The sequence below is a fragment of the Myxocyprinus asiaticus genome, chromosome 23 (assembly GCF_019703515.2).
Source record: "Myxocyprinus asiaticus isolate MX2 ecotype Aquarium Trade chromosome 23, UBuf_Myxa_2, whole genome shotgun sequence".
Classification (NCBI taxonomy): Eukaryota; Metazoa; Chordata; class Actinopteri; order Cypriniformes; family Catostomidae; genus Myxocyprinus; species Myxocyprinus asiaticus.
The window spans coordinates 24,336,743-24,361,862 of NC_059366.1; the positions used below are offsets into that span (position 1 = coordinate 24,336,743).

General features: G+C 36.6%; 1 protein-coding gene across 5 annotated transcripts in view; it reads right to left on the minus strand.

The window, feature by feature from the left end:
- LOC127414128 (phosphatase and actin regulator 2-like) overlaps nucleotides 1–25,120 on the minus strand; it is a 54,938-nt gene that overhangs the window by 4,288 nt on the left and 25,530 nt on the right. For 3 of the 5 annotated variants that reach the window (XM_051651906.1, XM_051651907.1, XM_051651908.1), the window contains 9 exons: nucleotides 18,654–18,818; nucleotides 17,169–17,243; nucleotides 12,585–12,725; nucleotides 9,401–9,628; nucleotides 7,765–8,248; nucleotides 6,487–6,662; nucleotides 5,513–5,669; nucleotides 4,388–4,443; nucleotides 2,543–2,604 (listed from right to left, as the gene is read on the minus strand). In XM_051651906.1, the coding sequence (XP_051507866.1) occupies nucleotides 2,543–2,604; nucleotides 4,388–4,443; nucleotides 5,513–5,669; nucleotides 6,487–6,662; nucleotides 7,765–8,248; nucleotides 9,401–9,628; nucleotides 12,585–12,725; nucleotides 17,169–17,243; nucleotides 18,654–18,818 (1,544 nt within the window). The remainder of the gene's footprint in view (nucleotides 1–2,542; nucleotides 2,605–4,387; nucleotides 4,444–5,512; nucleotides 5,670–6,486; nucleotides 6,663–7,764; nucleotides 8,249–9,400; nucleotides 9,629–12,584; nucleotides 12,726–17,168; nucleotides 17,244–18,653; nucleotides 18,819–25,120) is intronic. The other 2 variants (XM_051651909.1, XM_051651910.1) reach the window with 2 other exon arrangements.

Consider the following 25,120-nt stretch of genomic DNA (forward strand, 5'->3'; position numbering starts at 1 on the left):
GTGCAGTCACATTCAGTGGGAGTTTAAAATGTTCTTGCTAGCTAAAGTAACACGTTATTGTTTGTGTATGAACCAATTAATGCAAGTCAAACAAAATATTTGGCAAAGAACCAGGTAATACACTTATACAGGTGCATCTCAATAAATTAGAATGTCGTGGAAAAGTTCATTTATTTCAGTAATTCAACTCAAATTGTGAAACTCGTGTATTAAATAAATTCAATGCACACAGACTGAAGTAGTTTAAGTCTTTGGTTCTTTTAATTGTGATGATTTTGGCTCACATTTAACAAAAACCCACCAATTCACTATCTCAACAAATTAGAATACATCATAAGACCAATAAAAAAACATTTTTAGTGAATTGTTGGCCTTCTGGAAAGTATGTTAATTTACTGTATATGTACTCAATACTTGGTAGGGGCTCCTTTTGCTTTAATTACTGCCTCAATTCGGCGTGGCATGGAGGTGATCAGTTTGTGGCACTGCTGAGGTGGTATGGAAGCCCAGGTTTCTTTGACAGTGGCCTTCAGCTCATCTGCATTTTTTGGTCTCTTGCTTCTCATTTTCCTCTTGACAATACCTCTATGGGGTTCAGGTCTGGTGAGTTTGCTGGCCAGTCAAGCACACCAACACCATGGTCATTTAACCAACTTTTGGTGCTTTTGGCAGTGTGGGCAGGTGCCAAATCCTGCTGGAAAATGAAATCAGCATCTTTAAAAAGCTGGTCAGCAGAAGGAAGCATGAAGTGCTCCACAATTTCTTGGTAAACGGGTACAGTGACTTTGGTTTTCAAAAAACACAATGGACCAACACCAGCAGATGACATTGCACCCCAAATCATCACAGACTGTAGAAACTTAACACTGGACTTCAAGCAACTTGGGCTATGAGCTTCTCCACCCTTCCTCCAGACTCTAGGACCTTGGTTTCCAAATGAAATACAAAACTTGCTCTCATCTGAAAAGAGGACTTTGGACCACTGGGCAACAGTCCAGTTCTTCTTCTCCTTAGCCCAGGTAAGACGCCTCTGACGTTGTCTGTGGTTCAGGAGTGGCTTAACAAGAGGAATACGACAACTGTAGCCAAATTCCTTGACACGTCTGTGTGTGGTGGCTCTTGATGCCTTGACCCCAGCCTCAGTCCATTCCTTGTGAAGTTCACCCAAATTCTTGAATCGATTTTGCTTGACAATTCTCATAAGGCTGCGGTTCTCTCGGTTGGTTGTGCATCTTTTTCTTCCACACTTTTTCCTTCCACTCAACTTTCTGTTAACGTGCTTGGATACAGCACTCTGTGAACAGCCAGCTTCTTTGGCAATGAATGTTTGTGGCTTACCCTCCTTGTGAAGGGTGTCAATGATTGTCTTCTAGACAACTGTCAGATCAGCAGTCTTCCCCATGATTGTGTAGCCTAGTGAACCAAACTGAGAGACCATTTTGAAGGCTTAGGAAACCTTTGCAGGTGTTTTGAGTTGATTAGCTGATTGGCATGTCACCATATTCTAATTTTTTGAGATAGTGAATTGGTGGGTTTTTGTTAAATGTGAGCCAAAATCATCACAATTAAAAGAACCAAAGACTTAAACTACTTCAGTCTGTGTGCATTGAATTTATTTAATACACGAGTTTCACAATTTGAGTTGAATTACTGAAATAAATGAACTTTTCCACGACATTCTAATTTATTGAGATGCACCTGTATTAGGGGATCTGACTGACCTTACCAGTGAAAATATCTACGGGTGGTTTCTATGCACAGATTTTAACTAAGCCAATGGCAACAGATCGAAATTCTGGGGTCATGACATGTGGCTATTTGTGTGATGACACATTACATTGTCCATTATTGCAGGTTCAGCCAGAACAGTTCAATTTTAATTCACTATTGATCCATTTTATAGATCTGGTCTATTTGCCTGTTTAAATTCTCTGTCCTGATTCTCCAAATACAATCGGGCATTAGGAGCATGTTAAATTAGAAAGGCCTAATTAAAATGCCAGACTGCTAGCCACTTCTGGCCACCACTCTTGCTGCACATCAGGAATATAAACTAATTTACACTACCCATAACACCACGCTAATTTTAATTTGTATTTAAATAAACAAAACAGGAATGTAAATTACTGCTTAGTCTAATTTTGCAATAGCAGAGGAGCACCCAAAAATTTAAAATCATACATTCAACTACATCCTCAAAATGTCATTTAGTCATGTTCATGTCTTTCTTTACTAACAAACTGATGTATCGAATTACAAGGCTCCTCATATTTTACTTTTTTATTTGATTTCCATGTAAGGCCAGCAGAGGGCACAATATCCCACAATGCACCATTTTCCACTAGTTGAGGTCACAATGATGATGACTTTGACGCATGAGTCATAACTCCGTGCAGTATTACACTGAAGTAACAGGTTATTATGAGCTATTTGAAATTAGAGTGATAAACTGTATAAAGAAACTTGGTTCAATGACAGATTTCATATAAACAATTTCAAAAAGAGAATCTGGAGTCAGACTGCACACTGCAGACGGTTGTACCTTTCGGGAGAGTCTTCTTTTAATCTCCTGCTTGGCCTCTTGTTCTTCTTCCTCATTTTTTTCTAAAGTGGCACAAGAAAGATTATTTTATTAATTTCTATCCTATCCAATGACTTGTATTAGCTGTAATGTTTATGATTCACTTTCAAATCGCTTAATCTGATATTTTGAGTTATAATTTTTGAGTTTCCATAAGTTCCATAAATTCCTTGTTTGTTAATGTGGTACTGTCATGGTTTAATTAAATCTTTGTGTTTTAACTTCAAACATGCTCCACCTGTATTTACAAGTGTAAATACCCAGGGCAGTTCATCCACAGTGCAAATGATTGGAGAAAAACTACTGTTGCGTGTAAGGAGGAGAAGACTATTTTGTCATGAATCCTCAAAATGATCATAGCTGCTGCTATTTTGGGTAGCGATGATTGTCAAAACATTTCTGTTAGATTGGACAGATACTAAATTTTCCATAGGACCATAAGAATTGCTTGAGGATTCCAGTGTCCACTCAACTTTTTAATTAAGGGCCAATATTTGCACCTGGTGTAAATTTTCAGGGGCATTGTTACCTTATGAGTGTATGTTTTTGTGACGAATGTTTCAATCTACTCAGTTCACAATTTATCCATCTGAATAATTAGAATAATTAACTAAGCCTAGAATAGAATATACAGAAAAATATCAGATGTTACAAATAATAAAAAAAGACTCCTTACAGAATACTAATATATATATATATACACATTTATTTTTATTTTTTTTACTTTTTTGGTGACATTTTTGTCACTTTTAGTGGCATTTTTGGCCCAGACCTGGGTTAATATCAGACCCTGATAGAGTCTTCAGTCTCATGGAATTTGATTTCAAGTAATTTAGGTGAAAAGCTATTCTGTTTGACATTTAATAGGTCATTTGTGTGCGATGGCAACAACCTCTCTGTTTAAAGAGACGTATCCTGTGATGATATTCTCCACCTTGAATACCCTTACCAGGCCCAGTTCCAGATCAAAATCACACAGGGTGCTTCTGAAAATAGTGGGGGTGCTCTGGAGACGTAATGTATTCAAATGTTTTTTTTTTCTTTTCATGTTTAATGCTAAAACAACTTAATGTTTAATCCACAAATTACACTGGGAAATTGATCCTAGAACCGCTGTTATAGAACGCTTTACTCCGGAGCATAAATTGAAAGTAATAGGTGGTGGACCAAGTGAGATGTACTTAGAAAGCAGAATGCTGCCCTACAAATCATGATGCACTGATTTGCAAAATAATTCACATTTATTAGTTTTGATGCAGGAATTATATGTATGTGTTCACTGGGATTTAAGGACATCTGCTTTGCCAATATACTGTATTATTAGGCTTACATATTCAATTGAGGGTGCTGTAGCATTTGTTCACAGGGCCTGACCCTTACCTTATTGCATGGGACAAACTGATTACATTTTAAATTATATTTTAATTCAGGAAATAATAAATCATGATATAATGCAATTCTAGATTTGGGACATTAAAGCCCTCTTGGGATAGTTGCTGCTAAAAACAATTATAGCTTTGAGTATGTATTGAGTTTTGGGCAACACTAACTCTGCTCGGCTTGTTCGAGCTGAACTCCATCATTATATTCCTAGTCTTCATCAATCAAATCACAGCTATAAAAAAAAGGCAGCAGAACAGATGGAATAACACAGCGTCTGCAGAACGACTGTGATACAATAAATGGGTATCCAACAGCAGATGCAACAATAAAGCAAGAAGAAACATTACAGCTCTGAGCACCCCAAACAAAATTGCTGTCTACATACTACTGTATGTGAATGAGATTGTTATAGAGCAAACATACGTTTCAGAATATTTCGTTGTTCGAGCTCTTCTGTGGTGGGCCTCTGACTCAGCTGTCTATGGAAAAAGAAAACAAAAATCAGTCTGGGAGGAACCACACCGATCAGTCTCATGGTAAATCACTAGTGATAATTATAAAAGAGGGCAGTTCTCTCAATCAAATTACATGCCAAGTAAAATAATTAAGATCCAAAACTTGATCAGTGAAAAATAATTTAGATGTGAAAAGTGTAAGCTCTTCAGACATATGGTATATTATATATATATATATATATATATATATATATAAATACAGAATATCGTATACATGTATTTTTCATCCATATTACTCACAAATCGTGAAAGGGCTTTCTTGATCTGGCAAGCTCTAATGTGATTTGCTGAATTTACGCAACTTCTTGAAGTGAGTATGCAAAGATTTATTTTTATTTTTTTATCAGTACACTTGGAAACAAAGTTGTGTTCACAAGGTACCAGATCAGAATCAGAATCAGAATGAGCTTTATTGCCAAGTATGCTTACACATACAAGGAACTGTCTTTGTGACAGGAGCTTCTAATGTACAACAATACAAAAACAGCAACAAGACTTTTAAAAAATAATTAAAATTGAATAAAAAAATAGATAAATATTGAAAAGAAAAAGTATATATAGAATACACAATAGACAATATATACACATACATACATACATACATACATACATACATACATACACACATACATACAGTTGTGCTCAAAATTTTGCATACCCTGGCAGAAATTGTGAAATTTTGGCATTGATTTTGAAAATATGACTGATCATGCAAAAAAAAACAAAAAAAAGTGTTTTAGATAACAGTTTGCAAAGACTGCCGTGCCATTATTTAATGTTCTATGAATTTGTTTTTAACACTGTCTGTTATTGTGTTATGAGTTATTTCAGATAAACCTGCCCCTAAACAACACATAAAAACAAAAAGTACTGTGGTTGGTCAATTTGCATGTCAAGCAGGCGGTCTCTCACTGTCAAAATGCGCAGTTCTTGGTCAGAATAACCTGCAATGTGGACCAGACCTTACGTCGTTCAGTCACTAGTGTCTATTTACCAGCAGTAAAGACCAGGTCGAAGCAGAGGTTTAATATACCTCACTAGTTTGCAGCCGATCTGCTGCCGTAGTTCCTGTCGCTCTGTCTCTGACGTCCGGGGGAGAATGTTCTTCTCTTCTAGCTCCCTCTTGCTAGGCCTGTTACCAATTTTAATGGCAAGTGTGTCTCTGCGGTGAATTTTGCTCGCAAGGGAGCCTAGAAAAATAAATATTCACAAAAAACACTGTCAGGTCCTTCTTTCTAACACAAGTGAAACATATTGAGTTTGTAGTGTGGAAAAAAATGGAAAATAAGAAACAGGGAGGAATGTGGTGAGCATAATGCACTGCCAACAACCCTGCAAGCCTGCATGTCAAAAAGTAACATTGACAAAAGCCAGCATGTTTTTCCTGTTTGACAAAGTAAAGGCTTGGATCATAGCTTTGCCAAACTTCTTTGACATTACAAGATAAAGTTCCAAAATGCTGATTCCAAGAAAGAGACCTCTTGGAAATGTATCACCTGTAATTGTGCAAAGCATGTTGTTTTGATTATACATAAACTTCAGGTTGACGTGTACCTTTACTAGAATACTCTAAATACTTATACAGAAAGTGCAGCCTATTTAAGGCATAGTTCACTAAAAAAATGAAAAATCTCTCTTCATTTAGTCACCCTCATGTTGTTTCAAATGTGTGTATCTTTATTTCCTCTGTGAAACACAAAGGGAGATTTTAGGCAATATTGTATGGCAAAGTATGCAATGAAAGTGAATGGTGACTGAGACTCCACAGAAGAAAGACAGTCATGCAGGTTCAGAGTGAATTACAGTATGGCATAATTTTCATTTTTGGGTGAACTATCCCTTTAAGGCTTTTGGAAAATATTTGTTCAGCCAGAACGTTTTCAATCAAGTTACATAATCTTAATTTGGCTAATGCTTTTTAAATGCCTTTATTGATAGACAGGAAATATGGGGAGAGAGAGGGGGGCTGGGATTGGAAAAAAATGCAAGCCAGACTTGAGCACATACTAGAGGTATATTCATCATCATCTTCATCCTCCTCTTCATCATCCTTGTAGAGTATAGGTCCATCTGAATCAGAGTCATTGGCCTGGTTTTCTCTAATGGAGTCAGGAATGACCGTCACCTCTGGGCTTTCCACATTGACAGTTTGTGTTCTCTCTACTTCCTCAGTCCCAACAACCCTACAGAAGACCAAACAAAAGAGTCTTGCTAAAACACTTATTAGGATCATCAGTTTACATCAAGACAAAGATATAACCAAGATTGGGGAAACAATCTATAATTTTAAGAATTAGCCATAGAAAAAACCATACTGACCTTGTGTTAACTAAAAAGTTAATACGGCTTAAATCCGAAAACATTATGAACACCTACCTACTTAAAGAGAGAGTTCACTGAAAAATGAAAATGCTGTCATCATTTACTCATGTTGTTACAATCTCATTTGACTTTCTTTTTTTCCATGGAACATAAAAAGGAGGTGTTAGGAAGAATGTTGGCCTCAGTTATTGCATCTTTTATCCATTCAAAGAAGGTAAATGGGAACTGAGGGTATCCTTCTGCCTCTCCTTTTGTGTTTCACAGAAGAAAGTCAGTCATACAGGTAAATGATGACAGTAAATAATGACAGAATTGTAAATTATGGGTGAACTATCCCTTTAACTGTCCAAAACTCACATTTACAGACTCAGAAAGGCAACACTTATAATCATGTTATGATGTACCAAATTTGACAACTCAAAATGTACCAACAACTTAATCACTAACATAAGTTACGAGATGTCTAATTTGACATTTCATTAAATACTTGGTCACAAAACCAGCCATTTTGGCATACTGTGAATAAATACCACAACTAAAACCTAAAATTAAATATTTTGCCTGAAGTTGCATCATAGCATTATAGTTACATCATTGTGAGTTAACCCCATCCTCATAAAACGTCTGTTTGCAAGAAGACACACAGCATGACTCTGCAACAATCATACTGCACTAAGCCAAAATATTCAGTAAGACCACATGGCATACTGAGCATCCACATGTTCTGTGAAATAATATTAAAGCATTTTTAAAAGTTTAAGTTCTTTAAACTTGCCACAGTGTCTTAAAAATGCAGTGGAAAAAAACAGCGAGACACTACGCGAGATACTAAGATGTCTGTCTAGCACATACTTAGAAAAACTAAATAAAACAACACAGGCAAACTCATGTTCTGTGTGAACAGACACTTATAGATTTTGCCAATAAATACATAATATGGTACGTGAATACATGTAAACTCACCTCTGTGTTTGGTCTGCTGTTGTCTTTTCCTTTTCTCCTTCACTCTCTGCGCTTACAGGTTCATTTAAAATGTCTGAGAAAAGTTCATGTGAGGATCCAGTGAAGGCCGTTTCCTCTGTTGCATCGTTAACATGTGGCTTCTTTTTGTCCAGCTCTACAGAGGATTCTGCAGGATGACTGGCACCCTTCCCATCCTGAGATGTCTCCTCAACTGACTTCTCATTAGTATTAGAGGTCACTTTTTTCTTTTGGTCCTTTTTAGAGGAGCTTTCCAGAGGAGAGCTACCCATATAAGACGAGGGTTTGGGAGGGGGCCGCGGTGACCTGGAAGGTTCAGCTTTCTTGACGGACTTTGTTTCTGCTGCTGTGAGTTGCGCTTTGTTGTTCTTTGGGGTCTTCAAGCAGGTCGCTGAAGACGATTGTCCTGAAGTTTGAGTGGAATTCTTGGATGTGACTGCAGTTTTCTTAGGATTGGAAGATTTAGCTGTGAAGAAATGCATTGAAATCAGAGAACATCTAGAAAAGATCTTAGCATTTGTGCTTGTGGCTATGCCAACTTCAGTGGCATGACTTCAAACATAAAAAGAGCTAAACAAGATTCAGAGATAAGAATTAAATTGACTGATTGAAACAGCATCTCAGTGCTAAGAGGTAATATCAGATGGTGACTGTTCACTTGCAGGCTCATTTCACATTCACAAGAGCCAGAAAGATCACAAAATATCTTATCATAAAACACTCTAATCTTACATACACTTATCAAGAGTTACTTAAAATGCAAAGCAGTTCATGAGTTGAAATTAAATATACTAAATTAAATATAATGACTTAATAAAATACGGTGGTCTCAAAAGAATTCGGACACTTAAGCCACACTTAAAATGTTTGAATATCTTTGCGTTATACAACAAAATATCAAACATAGTGGCATTTATTTTATAGAGATATGGCACAGACACACTTGTCAAGATATTGTTAGTTTGTTAGGTTTCAGACAATAAAACAATAGATATGCTGTACAAATAATGACAAATTAAGATTTGAACACTTTAAATGTCCAAATACTTTTTGGGGCCACTGTAAATATCAGAAAAGTCTTCAGTATAATGAGGAAGTTAACCAGCATAACCAGAGACACACAATAAATGGGCAAAAGGAACAGCGACAGTGTAGAAAAACTGATTCCCTGCAGCACACATGTACAAAGTCCAGTAAAATATTCAAACATTAAGGCATACATCAATAAAAAAATAATAATATACTACCAATGAGAGAGTAGATATGTAATGCAGGCAAAAGCACAGAGAAAGCCTTACTGGTCACAAATGAATAAGGGTGGGATCCTACAACCCTGAATATCATAAGCCCAAACTAGTCAAACCCTTTAACTGACATGCAAGTATTGTGAAAACAATGCTCACTTAAACTGCAAATTTGCCTGTTCTCAAACAACGGCAGATTTCACTGACATTCCTGATTTACTTTTTGCACAGATGTTTTCCAACAAAACGGGTAGATCCCAAGGGGCGGGGGCGGGGGGGTGGGGGTGTTGGGGGGGGATCTATGCAGACAGGACCCCTCCATGCAGAGCATGCAAACACGATGCTCCATTCACATCACTGACACATATACTTACCATTGCCATGAGTGGCACTTCGAGTGGTTTGCTTGGATGGAGGCGTGGAGGAGACCTGCTTACTGGTGCTTTTGGTCACTTTTTTAGCCCCTGCTTGGCCCCCTCTCTTCACACCTGTGCCCGTGGCCTCAGCGGAGGGCTTTGGGGGAATGACCTGGTGTTTTTTAGCGGGGGCTTTTGGAGCGTCTGACACAGTGGCCTGCGGGCTGATCTTGATGTCATTCCTCTCTATAGGAGCACAGAGGAGCAAAGCACCCTAAACTGTTATTGACCCAGGTCACCCAGATCAGGTCAGTAACTAAATTGGTAGTGTAAATAGAATAAATAGCATTTCAGGAGGAAACTTTTGGGGGGAAATTTTAATGATCACATCATATATCGATTCCAAAATGTGAAATAGAGAATTCTTGTCACCAGCGTGTTAAATGTTTTTTTAAATGTCAGCATTACGACTCTAAATTCCGATTGGATGAGCCACGTTCAAAATCATTCTGAAATGCTGATAAGTTGCTATGTTGCTTGGCAACCGTAAATAGTCCACAGTCAAAATGGAGACTTCTCATCACCAGTGTGATAATATTTTTATATGCTAAGTGTTCTGATTGGATGATTTAAATAATCTAAATATTGATTGGATAAACCGTGCTCAAAGCCATTGTACAATCTGAAAAGTGCACACCTGTGACTGCACATTCTAAATTATTGCGCCAAGCTGCTACATTGTGTGGTAACTTAATTGTAAAAAAAATAATAGAAATAATATTAGCAAAATTGTTTTTATTCATATTGCTATTGACAAAAGCAGTAAGTCACTCAAGGCCGTGAGTTTACCACAGACACCTTTTGCCCATGGTAAAAACTTGAGCAGTTTTTTGCTTTAGTATACCTAGTCCCCCGGCCTCTCTAAGATTAGCCCAAAAAGAAGAATGAAGTATATTAACTAGCTGGAGGAAAAAAGGGGGCGAAGCTGTGGGAACAATTAGAGAATTGTTGTAGAACAGTATTAAAGGGGCAGAAATTATACAAATAAAGTGTTGATATTTCCTCCCACAACTCCTGACTCCACTGCACACAGCTTCTGATGACAAAATCAAAAATAATCTCATTCTAAACTGGACATTACCCATCCAACATTATCCATCATCTGAATAGATGGTTTCAGTACTTGAGTATGTCATGTTATAGTTACAAATGGTTTTAATATAACATCAAACCAAATCTACTTAACTATCAAGCACATTAACCAATCCAGGCATCCCACCACCAGGATGGCTCAGACAACCAAGAGACCTTCCTTAAAGATAAACATACAGCACACTGGAAATAATCTACACAGGAAATCTTCAACAAATGTTTTTTATTGATGTTGTTTATTAAAGACTTCATCACATCCTGAAAAGGGATGACATTTGCTTTGAAACTACACAGCTCAAACTTCCTTTAAACAATGCAATTCACCATATATAATCACTGACAGTCTTCATTCATTCATTTTGTTACAGTACATTTGTCCTTACAAACTCTGAATTTATTAATGTCTGGCCACAATAATATTGTGATGAGGAGGAGGGCGTGGCCGGCCAGCGCCGAGTCACCTAATCAGCCGGGAGGGGCCAGTACGAGAGAGAGAGCGAGAGAGAGACATGCGGCAGCTGTGTGTGTGCGCGTCTATGTGTTTTATGTTATGTTTCAGTTCTTTTATGTCATTAAAGTTATGTTGATTGTTCTGCCGGTTCCCGCCTCCTCCTTGCCCATCCTGAATCCATTACAAATATGTATATGATACATATAATATGATTAGCATGATATGACATTCAGGAATGATATTGCACTGTGTTTTAAAGGATTAGTTTACCCAAAAACGAAAAATTATTTTCCCTGTACTGCTACTCACTGGCTGTCAAGCTCTAAAAAAAATAAATAAATAAATAAATAAATAAATAAAAAAAAAGATTTAAAAGGTGCACTCATTTTTTTGAGGTTATTTTTTTCCCTCATTTAAAAAGATTTATTTCTAAAAAAATTAATAGCAATTTTGAAACATATATATGAAATCATGACCACTCACGTGAGATAAAGAGTTCAGCCATGTCAGTAACCTTATAAAAGCTCTTTTATTCTACATGGGGCGGGGCCACCCTCATGGGGGCAGCCATGTTAGGATCACATGACCAGCTGGATACTACTTGCTAATCTCAGTAACTAACCTGTTATTGAACACTTTCATTCATGGATTACACTAAACCTGGCTTACTGTGCATTGTGAATTTCTACAATGGCATTGGTACATGAAAACTACTGTTTGAATGATGGAGCATCCAGGCCACTAGGTGTCACTGGAAGCCAATAAAAGTCACTTCAAAATATTTCAAAAAATTACTGAGTGCACCTTTAAAGCACCATAACACCAGTCATTACGACTTGTGCAATATATTCAAAGTCTTCTGAAGCCATACAATCTGTTTGTGTGAGGAACTGAAATTTAAGTTGCTATTCACTGATCATTTTCACCTCTGCCGAAGTTCGCAACTAGCTCGCATCAAGCCCACGCCAATGCCCAGATTCAAATATGGGCCATTGATGCCAAAACAGATTGGTTTGCGCTTATGTAGTAACCAAACATGACGCAGCATTTTTTAAATTCTGAATGTGAACACGTGCACGTATCCAGCCCACATTAAAGTCTAGCTGATAGGTGCTTTGCGCCTCCTACCATATTGAAGAAAAATGGCTTGTTGACTATTGTAAAGCCGCAAATGTGTTAACAGTGATCATTTGCGTCACTTTCTATGTGAAAGGGCCATTTGTCGGCAATTCGCCTCTCATAATTGCCTTTAGATGAACTATTCCTATAATAGCCATTTTAATATTGATCACTTTGATCTGTGCATGCACTGAGCAAAATACTGTCAAGGAACATAATGTCAACAACACAAGCATGCTGCAAAATCCATAAAAAGACTTATTAGAACAAAGTATCACAGGGTCAATCAGTAGCTCTCCAATCAAGCAGAGTAATGTTACTCATTAGTGCCTTAACTTATAAGATCAAAAGAGGCTAAATGATAGATTAGTGGTAAGATTAGACTTCACATCATATCTTACAATTGAGTTAGCCCTCTTATTTGCCCTGTTTTGGATGAATTAAACAAAAGACACACTTAAAAATGCTCAAAAGCATTACCTTCTGGGTCTTCCGCAACAGCTGCCAACTCTGCCTTTTCTTCACGGACCTTGTCTTGTGTCTCAATGTCCACTTTGACCTTTTCAGTAACTTCACTAGGCACGGCATGACCGTTCAAGGTCTCTGTGCTTAAAGGATCATCTGAAGATAGGCAAACATGGCTTCAGTTATCATGGAACTTTTTACCAAATCTGATCTAGACTGCATGTCTGTATTTCAAACAACAGGTCAAACGACTGCAACATTAATGCATTTGGTAGATGCTTTTATCCAAAGCGACTTTCGGTGCATTAAAGCTATACATTTTATCAGTTCTTGTGCTCCCTGACAATCAAACATGTGACTTTAGTGTTGCTAGTGCCATGCTCTTGAACAACACTATTCAACAAGAGTTTTGGTATTGTAAAACTCTTTCTGCTGTTGGAATAGCTTGCTAGTCCAACAGAAAGGAAGTTTTGTTTGCATTTTCATTTCTTATGCAAAGCAAATTCATAAAGTGCTAAAGCTTCACACGTGAGATTGAGGGCTCAATAGATGTAAAACATGCAATTTAGAAAGTTAAAAAATGAGCCAATTAAATAATTTTAAAGACTAAGTTGAAAGAGGCAAATCTACGCCTAAAAAATTGGCAGGGAATCTGCTGTTCTCACACGTAGGGGAAGTCAATTCAACCATTTGAATGTGTATAGAGCAAAGTGTTAAGTTTGATTATATGGAGAACATCAATGGAAGCTATTTAATGAAAAAAGAAGTTTTCACAAAGTACTTGGGTGGTAAAACAAAGAACAGTCTTGACTTGTAGAAGCCCTCTGTGGTTCTCAATTGCTTATTCAGTGGTACCTGTGGCTATGGACAGTAAAAAGTGCTAATGAATTTGTCTTTACTGTCGGTGGCGGAACCATAGTGTTTAAAGATTTTGTCTGATAACCCACTGGCACTTCATGAAGTGGATACATGCACAGTCATCACCACTGTGCCCTTGAGCAAGGCATTTAATCTTGAGTTGCTCCTGGGAACTGTCCCTAAAGGGACATGTACTATAAGCCGCTTTGGATAAATAGTGTCTCCTTAGTAAAGGCTGATTTATATTTCTGCATTGAACCTACGGCGTAGGCTCCGCGTAGTGGCCAACGCATTGGTTTGCATTTATAGTTCTGCATTGGTTTGTCTGTGTCGTTCTGAGTACACAGCCAAAATGCTAACTATATGTTTCAAAAATAAACAAAAGCAATGCAAACAATTTAATTTCTGGATTCAAAAGTATTTATTAAATTATTGTAGCATCAAAAATGAGTTCAAAGTATGTGAACATGTTGAAATGTAGGTAGGCTACATATTATTTATTGTACATGTTACCTGCATTGCAGGCAGAAAATAAATGCGGAAATTATTGTATGCTTAATATTGAGTCACTTAAAGAATAATACATAAATATAATAATACATAATTTGTCATACTTTTGACATTCCATGCTGAAAAAGAAAACTACTCACCTGAATAACACAAAATTGGTGTAGTTTTAAAGACATTACAATGCACATAGGCAATATAACCAACTCTTATAAGGTGCTTTTTAATTTGCTGACAAATTAGAAGTGTTCCATGTCCATAACTTATGAAATACTGTATTATTATTACTACTTATTATTACTAGTACACTACTGTCAAACATACGGCCAAATTGTCATGCCAATCGGAAAGTTCTCGAGTAGATTACATTAGGTACATTATTTCACTCACATATAAAATTAATATCAAGTAGCCTAATGGCCTGGAGGAAAAAAAAGAAAAACTGTAAACTGATGTCTTCGTCGCGTTTCGCTTGTAATTTCATGAAACACAAACAGAATACATTTTTTTTTTTAAAACCAGCAGATGCTCCCAATTTAGACAATTGCTTTAATGGTCCCAAGTCCAAATACAATGTAATATAATGCATTAATATTAAAAAAACTTGGATAAAATGTGACGCAACATCAGATATCCTGGTTATCATCCTGGGGGGCGGTCTTTGGTTAAAATGGATTAATCACAGCTGGTGTGGTCTGCGTTGACGTGACACGCAGTAAAAAAATGTAAGAGGTGCATGTCAGGCTATGCCGTAGGCTATGCTATAACCGCCATAGCTACGTGTAGCCTTCACCAAAGGTTCGACGCAAAAGTATAAATCGGCCTTAACAAATAACTTACTGTCTAAACAACACCTGCTGTGAACACACTGAGAAGATTACAATGTAGTGTGTCTTCTGGTACTGTATTTAAAGCTACACTATGTAAGATTTTTTTGTTTGTTAGAAATGAACAAAATTTCATTAATGAGCAAGTACACCAACAATCCTTCTTCCAAACCATGTATTTGCCTTACCCCGATTCACTACGGTAAACCTATCATAATTATTTATATTTTAGAGCTGTCGGGACAAATTTGGCGGGGAATTGCATACTTCTGTCAGTCATCCGTGCATGTTTACTTCAGGTCTGTAAATAAAGAAAAGAAGGTCTAGCTAGCTACTACAGGGCGTGTATGTGTGGTGATATGTGTGGTAGCTGAAAGCTTGTAGCCACAACAAATCAGAATCAGAATTTACTTTATTGCCAAGTAAGTTTTCACATACAAGGAATTTGCCTTGGTGTTTGATGCATACAATAACAATAAACACAGTAAGATAAATAATAAACTATATTTAAGATAAAATACATAGAGAAAAAGTAACCTGACTGGCTTTAATAAAGGAGCAGTACAGTTGTGCAAAATATGTGCAGTTGTGCAGGGATGTGCAAAATATGTGCAGAATATGAACCATAGAATGTGAAAATGTTCACTGTTCACAGTTCACAGAAAAGATCACAGTTTGAGTATAATAAAAAGTGAAATAGACCAGATAAATGTTCAAGTTGACACAAGACAGTTGTGGAAACTATGTTAACGTAATGTGTAGTGTCTATGGAGGTGGGATAAAAGACAGTGTCGGGGGGTCCTAGGCCTTGTTTATGAGGCCAGCTGCAGACGGGAAGAAACTGTTCCTGTGGCGTGAGGTTTTGGTCCTGAAGGAGTGCCACAAAGAGATTGTGTCCTGGGTGGGAGGGGTCACTGAACATGGGCATCACTGACCATGGATCATTCAAAAAGAAAGCCCTCTGGGGAATCACCCGTTTTCAAAATAAAAGAAACCTCGAACCGAGAACAGTCTGCCAGCAAAAAGGGAATACGACAGAGCCCGTAATAATAAAACATGAAACAACATTGGCTTGGCTTTTTTAGAGGTGGCAACAGCTCAGAGATCTGAAAGGATTTAAAACCAACTCAAAGATGGGAGTTTTTCTTGCTCGACAGGTAAGATAATTGATTGGACCGATAGTTAGCCAGGTAACTCTCTTAGCACGAGTGTTCATTAGATAGCGTTAGCCACTCTAATGGGGCATTTTATTATGGATTGTGGTACTGCAGTGCTTGATTTCATTTTCAAGGAAGGACAATGGAAAAAATTATGCTGGTAACAAAGCCAATCTCTAAACCAGTTATTACCTTAGTCTATTTGCCTGCTAGCTAAGTTACAATAGTTTCCACCATTTGACTTTATCTGATATGACTAGCAATCATTATGTCTAATGTCAGCATTGCCTAACGTTTGTAACGCTATTTATTTTAAAACAACTGTATTCAATAAGTCAAAACAACAACGGAAAATATGCTACTTACCTGCTAATAAGACATATTTTTCGGATATCCATTTTTTTCTTCCTTTCGTTATTTATTTATTTGTTTGTTTTTTTGAGGGGAGGAGGCGAGTTTTGTTGTTGTTAGTGACATTCGCTCTGATAAATTGATCACCTGTAACCATGGTTACACTGGTACTCCTCAAACCATCAGATTCATCCGCACAGAAGAGCACAGCCAAATCCCAGCTCATGTAATTATCAAAACAATGTTCCTCCACAAGTAACTTGCAGTTCTATGCTTCAACTGCTAGAGGGCCAAAAGTTAGATAGTGTACCTTTAAGGAATAGTTCACACAAAAATGAAAGTTCAGCTATTATTTACTCACCTATATTTACATGATGTTGTTCCAAATGCATATGACTTTTGTTTCTTTCATGAAACACAAAATGTGGGTTATCCTAGCTGCTCTTTTCCATATAGTGAAAGTAAACGGGGACTCAGACTTTCAAGCTTCAAAATGACAAAAAAAAGTGGCATAAAAATATCAATAAAATAATCCATATGACTTGAGTTCTAAATTCCAAGTATTCTGAAGCCAAATGATAGCTTTGTGTGAGAAATAGACCAAAATTTAGGTCATTAATACTGATAATCTTTCTCTCTGCTCTAGCTCTTAAATCAAATATGGTGCCATAAGTCGAATCACATCAGTTTTGACCAGTGACAACTGGTCATGTTGCACTGACATCACAGAAATCAATAGGGGGCTGAAACATGAGGAACAACAGAATTTTCATTTTTGGGTGAACTATCCCTTTAACACAACAGACCAACAGCTCAAGGAGTATGTACTGTATGGATGCTCTGGGCTGGCCATACAAAATATACACAAGTCTCAGTATTACATTTCTTGAGATTCTCACCTTGGTCAGGTATAAGGACACCTTTCCTTATGAGCTCTTCTCGAGTTTGTCTGGTGGATATTTTCCTCTCCAACACTATAAAGATGAAAGATACAGAGCATGTCAAGATATTTTTATATCAAGTTATTATTGTAAATGGCCACTTGTGGTTGTCAGAGTTCAATGAAATTGCAGGCAGCTGTAATATTTTGTGTGCAATAAAAATGTATGATCCATGTGTACCATATCCATCGCACATGGAATTTTATCACCAACTGAATGCCATGCTGGAAGATGCAACAACTTTCTTAATAGAGTTGCGAGAAAATGACTAGCACTAAAATGATTACATTATGAACATATGCAATTTAGTGTGTTGCACAAAACATTAAAAGCAACCTGGTCTCATAGTGAAAACGTGACCCTATATACATTTTTGCAAAACTTGTTATATGTGTCTCCAGGTACAATTCCCTGCAGTTTCCAGGAATTGAACTGAACTGAATTGAATAGAACACTAGAGGCACTACAACAACTGTGTGTTTTATACACTTTCACTAAAATCATGACTTTAATAACTGATTATGACTTTAAAAATATGTATTTTTCTCTCTAGTACTCAAACCCTGCTACTTTATGATATCCACTTTCACTTTAACGCACCTTTTGAAAAACGATCCATTTTAATGCTTGTATTAAAGACCCACTTACATACACCGATCAGCCACAACATTAAAACCACCTGCCTAATATTGTGTAGGTCCCCCTCGTGCCGCCAAAACAGCGCCAACCCCGAATCTCTGAACAGCATTCTGAGATGCTGTTCTTCTCACCACAATTGTACAGAGCGGTTATCTGAGTTACCGTAGACTTTGTCAGTTCGAACCAGTCTGGCCATTCTCTGTTGACCTCTCTCGTCAACCAGGTGTTTCCATCCAGAGAACTGTCGCTCACTGGATGTTTTTTGTTTTTGGCACCATTCATAGTAAATTCTAAAGACTGTTGTGCGTGGAAAATCCCAGGAGATCAGCAGTTACAGAAATACTCAAACCAGTCCAGGTTTAATTTGGTAAGATATCTTTTTTAAAACATCTCATTTATATTTTTAAAACACTACTGGTTAGGTTTAGGCATTGATTTGGTAAGGATGTCTTTTTTAAATGTCTCATTTATATTTTAAAACACTATTGATTAGGTTCAGACAAAGGTTTTAGGTTAGGGAGGTAAGTTTTCAAAACATCCATCTACAATTCACCTTAAAACCTCGCCTGAATACAACACCATTTTACTTGCTTTTGGTGCCCCCAGCCGGACATTTAACTGGAAACCTGCAGCCAAACGTGTTATACAGCACATACATTTTGAATTGCAAAAATGTTGTCATGTTCATGTAAATTTCATGAGATCAGGCTGGTTAAAAGACATGCAAACACCTATTAATAAATTGGGATGTGCCAGCAGCATACCACAAATCTTGCTTTGCTCCCGAATGCTAGTGGGATGTACCTTTGGAGAGGTCCTGGAACTTATCGCTGGTCCTTTTCTTCCTCCATTTCCAAGGTTTAAAGATCTTGCCCAAAGTCGAGAGTTTCCCCTTTCCTTTGAGCTGAGGAGACTGCGAACTTCCAACCACATCACAGTTGGCCAGAGAAGATTTTTCCAGTCCCTCCACTAAAAGTGTACACAGAAATACAAGAGATGAGAGAAATGATTAAAAGGAATCAAAATACTAAGCAGAACTAAACAATGGAAAAATGTCAACATGTTTTTTAACAGTAAATATTTCTGTGTTTTTATCCACAGCGAACACCAAACATTAAAGAACCAATGAAATCACTTCACAAGACCAGAATTATTTCCGGCGTTAACATATTTCCTACTGAAACAGGACGTTGAGGAGGGACACATCAAAGTGACACATTTTTTGCTTACAAGTTGGTGGCAGGTGGTTTTGGGGGGGAAGGACATTCTCATTCTAGAAAGCATTTGATTGGACAAAAATGTGTGTAGTGCAAGATGAGTCATCAATATTTTTATTCTGTTTCTGCGGAAGACAACAACTGTACATTTGAAATGTGTATATATGCTATAAGTTAATTTTAGCACTACATTAGCACATAGATAACCTCAAAGCAAATTGATATGGACTAAAAGCCACAAAACTAAAAATTTTGATTTACTAAGAAGCAAGAACAACTTGAATAACTGATGAAAATGGGTCAAGCGAGATCTTTCATTACACAATCACAGAACAGACTTATTTTTCATTACGTGCCAACTTGAAGTTTAAGGCTTGCGATTCAGCCAATAATTGAACTCTTTTCCTCCACCCCACATTAATTCTTTTTTGCTTTTCCACTTGGCCCATCCAAAGGGATATTAAACCAAATATACTGTAACACTCAATCCCAACATAACCTAAACAATGACACACATGCAAAATCTGACAAAACAGCACAGGTACATCTCACCAGATGAAGTGTAAAATAATCACAAGCATTCCCAAGTTGCTTATCACATTCAAAGGACTGAGAACAACAAATAAAGAGTCAGACTCCAAAGAAATGAGACAATCAGTCATTCCAAGCAAATGCATACATACTTATATTGTTCTCTGAAGAAATTAAAGCAAAGACCTGGGTCTCTAGTAGGTTTGGGGAAGTCATTGTTAAGGGACCTCCCCTACTAACTAAAACTATAACTAAAAAACAACTACATAAATGCTGAAAAGAGAGTAACATTCAAATGTTTTTCTCTGAGGTCTGAACTATGGGCTGTTATCACATTATCTGATTATACAGTCAAAACACAAGCTAACAAATTTAGAGACAAACTGAAACTAACAAAAACAGAACTCAAGGCACACTTCATTTGTTGCTTTTTACTCTCTGCACGATGACCTTTTAAGTTTCAGAGCGGTCCTTTTTTTGAAAATGTAAGCAAATGTATCTGCAACTGACTGGTTGATCTTACCACAAAGCTCCTCAAAATACGGATGAGCATGTACATGTTAAAACAGGAAAAGAAGTGATAAAGTGGCCGTCATGAGGGTTTTTTCAGTTCCCTGTTCCAAAAATAATAATAATTAAAAATATACATACATAAAACATTTATTAGGGGTAGAAGCAGTCATGTTCACAAGCCTCCGCAGTTTCAAATCTCAAGTCTTGAGTCTAAGTTAAATCTTAATTCTACATCCCTTTTGGTAAAAGTTTTCTATATAGACTGCAGACTAATTTCATAAATGTATTTAAAGCATTATCTCCAAGGATTTCCATCTTTATTATGTAAAATTACCAAAAAAGAAAATATATGGGGCTTTCATCAAAATGATCTTTAATACTATGCAATTTTTAGAGTCTGCATGCTTATGTACCTGTCTTATCATCAGTGCCTTTAAACCTCAGCATAACCAACACACTCTCATGGTGAAATCGTCAGGATTCGTACAACTTTTCGAAATTCCTGCTGAAGTTTAGATAAGGGGTCCTTAATGCCTCGTGTGCGGAACTCGTGCTTCTGCATTAGACATCCGTGAATTTGCACTTGATGAAGTTGTATGAGTTTATGCGAACAACATCGTGCAAGACCATATGAAATAATTTATATAAGACTTTTCATGAGATCGGGTTGGCATAACTGTATTGAAACTGCTGTTAAATAAAGAAGCCAATTCCTACACATTATCATAGGAAAAAGGGTAATACATATTCCATTTTATCTAAATAGTGCCATAACTTTCAGAAAAAAACATTTATCCTTGTAAACCTAAAGACTTGTGTTGTTCAAAAGTTTCTAACTTGGAGTACAAGTAAAGTCTGAAGTCAACTGCTTACGAGTCTTATTTGAGTCTCAAGTCAATTTTTTGCAGCTTCCTCTTAGACTCGAGTTTCCATCTCTGGGTAAATGTTTCTAAAACACTTAAGCACAAAACATCCTAAAAAGTTTCAGCGACCCACATTCCCTCCTCCATATGTTGACCAGCAAACAGAAAACACTTCCAATAAACACTGGATGTTTTCACACAGAAATGTGTGAGGCCCAAACACGAAGCTTGTCTTTCACACTACACAGAGAGATTTCATTAGTGGCCACGTGCAACAGGAATATACCAGACAGTAGGGCTGCGACAACTAATCAATAAAATCGATAATAGAAATCATCGACAATGAATTTCATTATCGTTTAGTTGTTAATTATGAATTAAAAATCAGGCATGTATTTCCGCTTATTTCGCAAAACTGTTTGTCTTTACCACAAGCGAGTCTCCGTTAAACTTCACCAAGCAAGCAATTGCGTGCATCCGCCTCAATCAAACCGAATGCAATGGAGAAAGGGAGTGCAGTCATTTTAATTAAACTGTGCTTTAAGGTTAGTATTTCGTGCAACATCATATCTCGATTTCAGTGTCAATGTAATCAATTGTGCAGCTTTCATGGATATCACTGATTTCTCAGAGGTCAAGTTGTGCCTGTTTTGAAGTGTTTTAGATGGTTTATTCATCATGTAAGCGCATGTAATACAATGAGCACCGGGATGAGATTTTTCAGCGTGAATCTGCACTGCGCTTACAGATGATTGTACTATATTAAACTGTATAATGCTGAATATTATGTACAATAATGCTAAGGGCCCTGATATTTGATGGTTCTCCTGAAAATGCCAAATGTAATGTCTGATTTCAACAGTAAATGTATACTATGGCAAGCATTATTTTATTACACATATTTTTGAAAAGAATAGTTTAGAAATATTTAGGCTAATCAGTGACAATACTTTTTTAAAACCTACAATATTAATTTAAAATGCTTAAAATGTATGTAATTAGTGAGTGTACAAGCATATATCTAAAATAATTATGTATTTTTCAGCAGGGTAGAATTAACAGAATTCCTATTCTGGTGTCACCATTGCCCTCTGCTAGACTGATTTTTAGTCCCACCACATCCCCAATGGATCTTTTTACTCTTTAATGAATAGTACTTTTTAAGTTTTACAAGAAAAAGAAAGGAACTGTTGTTCATATGTCCTGAAAATTATAATAATAATACATTTAAACTTACATTTTGATGATTCAGGCTTTGTTCAAAGTTTTGGAAGAGTATAGAATTGTGAATTCAGAACCGTAAATCAAACCAAATCCTTACATCCTTATAATTTCTGTAAAAAAAATAAATAAAAATAAAATAAAAAAAATAATTAATTCAGGAAATACATTTTCATTTATCCAAATAATCGATTATCAAAATAATCGTTAGTTGCAGCCCTACCAGACAGCATGTCCGTGGTCATTTCACCACCTTCATGAGAATACCAAAAAGCTTCTTAACTAACCCATTCTCCCCAAGGAGCCACTGACACCAAACTTCATTGGCCTGTCAACAGCCAGTTGGCCTCTGATCTAATTATTAATAGATTCTGTTACTCCCATAACTCCCAGTGATGCATACAGTCCCTAAGATCAAGCCTCACAGGATCAATTTAAAATAAAGAGGGCACTGGTTCACAGCTGAGCAAGGATAATTCATCTGAAGGGCATAAATGCACACAGATGGGGATTCTGCAGGGTAGAGCTACATTATTGAATTACTTTGTTTACATGATGCCAGTCTGATACTTTAGGCACTTAAACAGTTGCATGATTTTATTAAACAAATAATATGTACATTTACTGTATCAGTGCTACCTCAAATTATGATCAAGCAAAAAAGTTGAGTACTTAGTGTGCACAATATTTCAGTGACTGAATTGCTCATCTCATCTATTCAAGGGGAGGGCCCTGACTGTGCTTGAAACAATAATCTGTGCATACAGTGGCCCCAAAACATAATTGGATATTTAGGTCCACCCTTAGAAATGTATGAATCATTGCATTACATAACAAAATACCAAACTAAGTGGCATCTGCACATAAAGGATGCTAGACCTTTTTTTTTTTTTAGCACCAAGTACAAAAAAAGGTTAGATTTCCAGATGTATGATGTCAATTCATAGCGAAACTTCTCTCATAATTTACTCATCCTCATGCCATCCCAGATGTGAATAACTTTCTTCTGCTGAACACAAACGACAATTTTTAGAAGAATATTTCAGCTCTGTTGGTCCTCACAATGCAAGTAAACATGTACCAAAATTTTGAAGCTACAAAAGCACATGAAGTCAGCATAAAATAATCCATACCACTCCAGTGGTTAAATCCATGTCCCCAGAAGCAATATGATAGGTGTTGTTGAGAAACAGATCAATATTTAAGTCCTTTTTTTCTGTCAATCTTAGGGGTGGGTAAAATATAAATTTTCCAATGCATTTCGATATTTATTTAAAAGATCTCAATATTGATTTTTAAATCCCAAGATCAATCTTTTTACTCTATGCCTAACCCTCTACTACAATGAGTGGAAATCATTCGCATTTGCAACCATATTTCATGTTATGCGACTTAAGTGTATATATTTGGCAACTGGCTGGTATTCCCATTTTATCCCATTTTTCATTAAATAACGTCTCAAAGAAATGGAATCCCTGCGCTCTGCCAGTACTGGGTGCTTAGATCCACAAAAAACATTTGGCAGTCTCGACAGCACGATGATCCGCACTCCTTTTTCTCAGTTTCTTATATTTTATTCATATCTCACAGTACAGGAGAACACAGACGTTTTGGCCTCACAGACTTCTTCAGTATGTAATTTTGTTATACAACTGCACAGAGTTTTTTTTTTAATTTTTTTTTTTATTAAGTCTGATTGAATAATGTCTCAAAATACCATTTCTGTTCTCTACAGTCAGTTGTTGATAAAAAAATAAAAAAATAAATAAACATTTAATTCTAATAATGCACTGCACAGGTGCGATAAAGCCATTCGAATCCACTCTCATGCGCTCATCTTCAGATGCTTATTGTCAAAAGATTACTTGTATATTGATCTGTTTCTCACCCACACCTATCATATCACTTCAGAAGACATGTATTTAACCACTGGAGTCCTGTGGATTACTTTTATGCTGCCTTTATGTACTTTTTGAGCTTTCAAATTTGGTACCAATTCACTTGTATTGAGAGGACCTACAGAGCTGAGATATTCTTCAAACACGTTTTGTCTTAATTTTGAACAGTAATATAAATCTCATAATATGGCCAAGCAAAATGATGTGCTTCAAATATTGTTTTACATTTCTTTTAAGTGTGTACAATATTTTGGTGACTGAATTGCTCACTTCCTCTATTAAAAGGGCAGGGCATAGAAATGTTTGACACATAACAGATAATCATGATTCAATGAAAACCAAAGGCAGTTGCTATTCAAACAATAAGCCTCTAAAGGAGGCACGCGAGACTTAATGTTAAAAAGCTCAGTGGAGTCATATTTCAATGCTGCTCATTTCAACACTTTTGACTGCATATTTCTTATAGAACAGTCATTCATTTCACTTGCCTTAATGTCGTAAAAAATAAATACAGAGTGTAAAGAGAGATCAGGGTTAAGTATGATGTCTCAAAAAAGCCACTCTGAGAATCAGTTTATATTTATTCTCATTACTTACTCTTAGAACTTAATCTTCAAAGTGATTGTAACCTGTTTTTTGACATCAGGTAAGCGCTTTGTGTAAGGCTATACATTTTAAATCTGGGTTTGTATTAACATTATCTAGCTGCATTTCAGATTTTAATCCAGCCTCAGATCCTCATAATACCAAAGGGAAAAAAAACAACAGACCAATTTCAGTGAACACTTTGTTCCCCAATTGACAAAAAGGAAATGCTTATGTTCATAATGGTCTGCAATGGCCTCTACTACAAAATGATGTACTACAACATACAACATAAAAAAGAATAGGCCTAGCCAAAGAGGTCCAGAAACCATTTGATACTCTATCTAAAACAGAGTTAATTCAACTGACCAAAAGTTAATAAAGGGTATTTTGTTTGTGTTCACATTTCATTTCTGTGACCTTCAGCATCAAGTACTCAACTG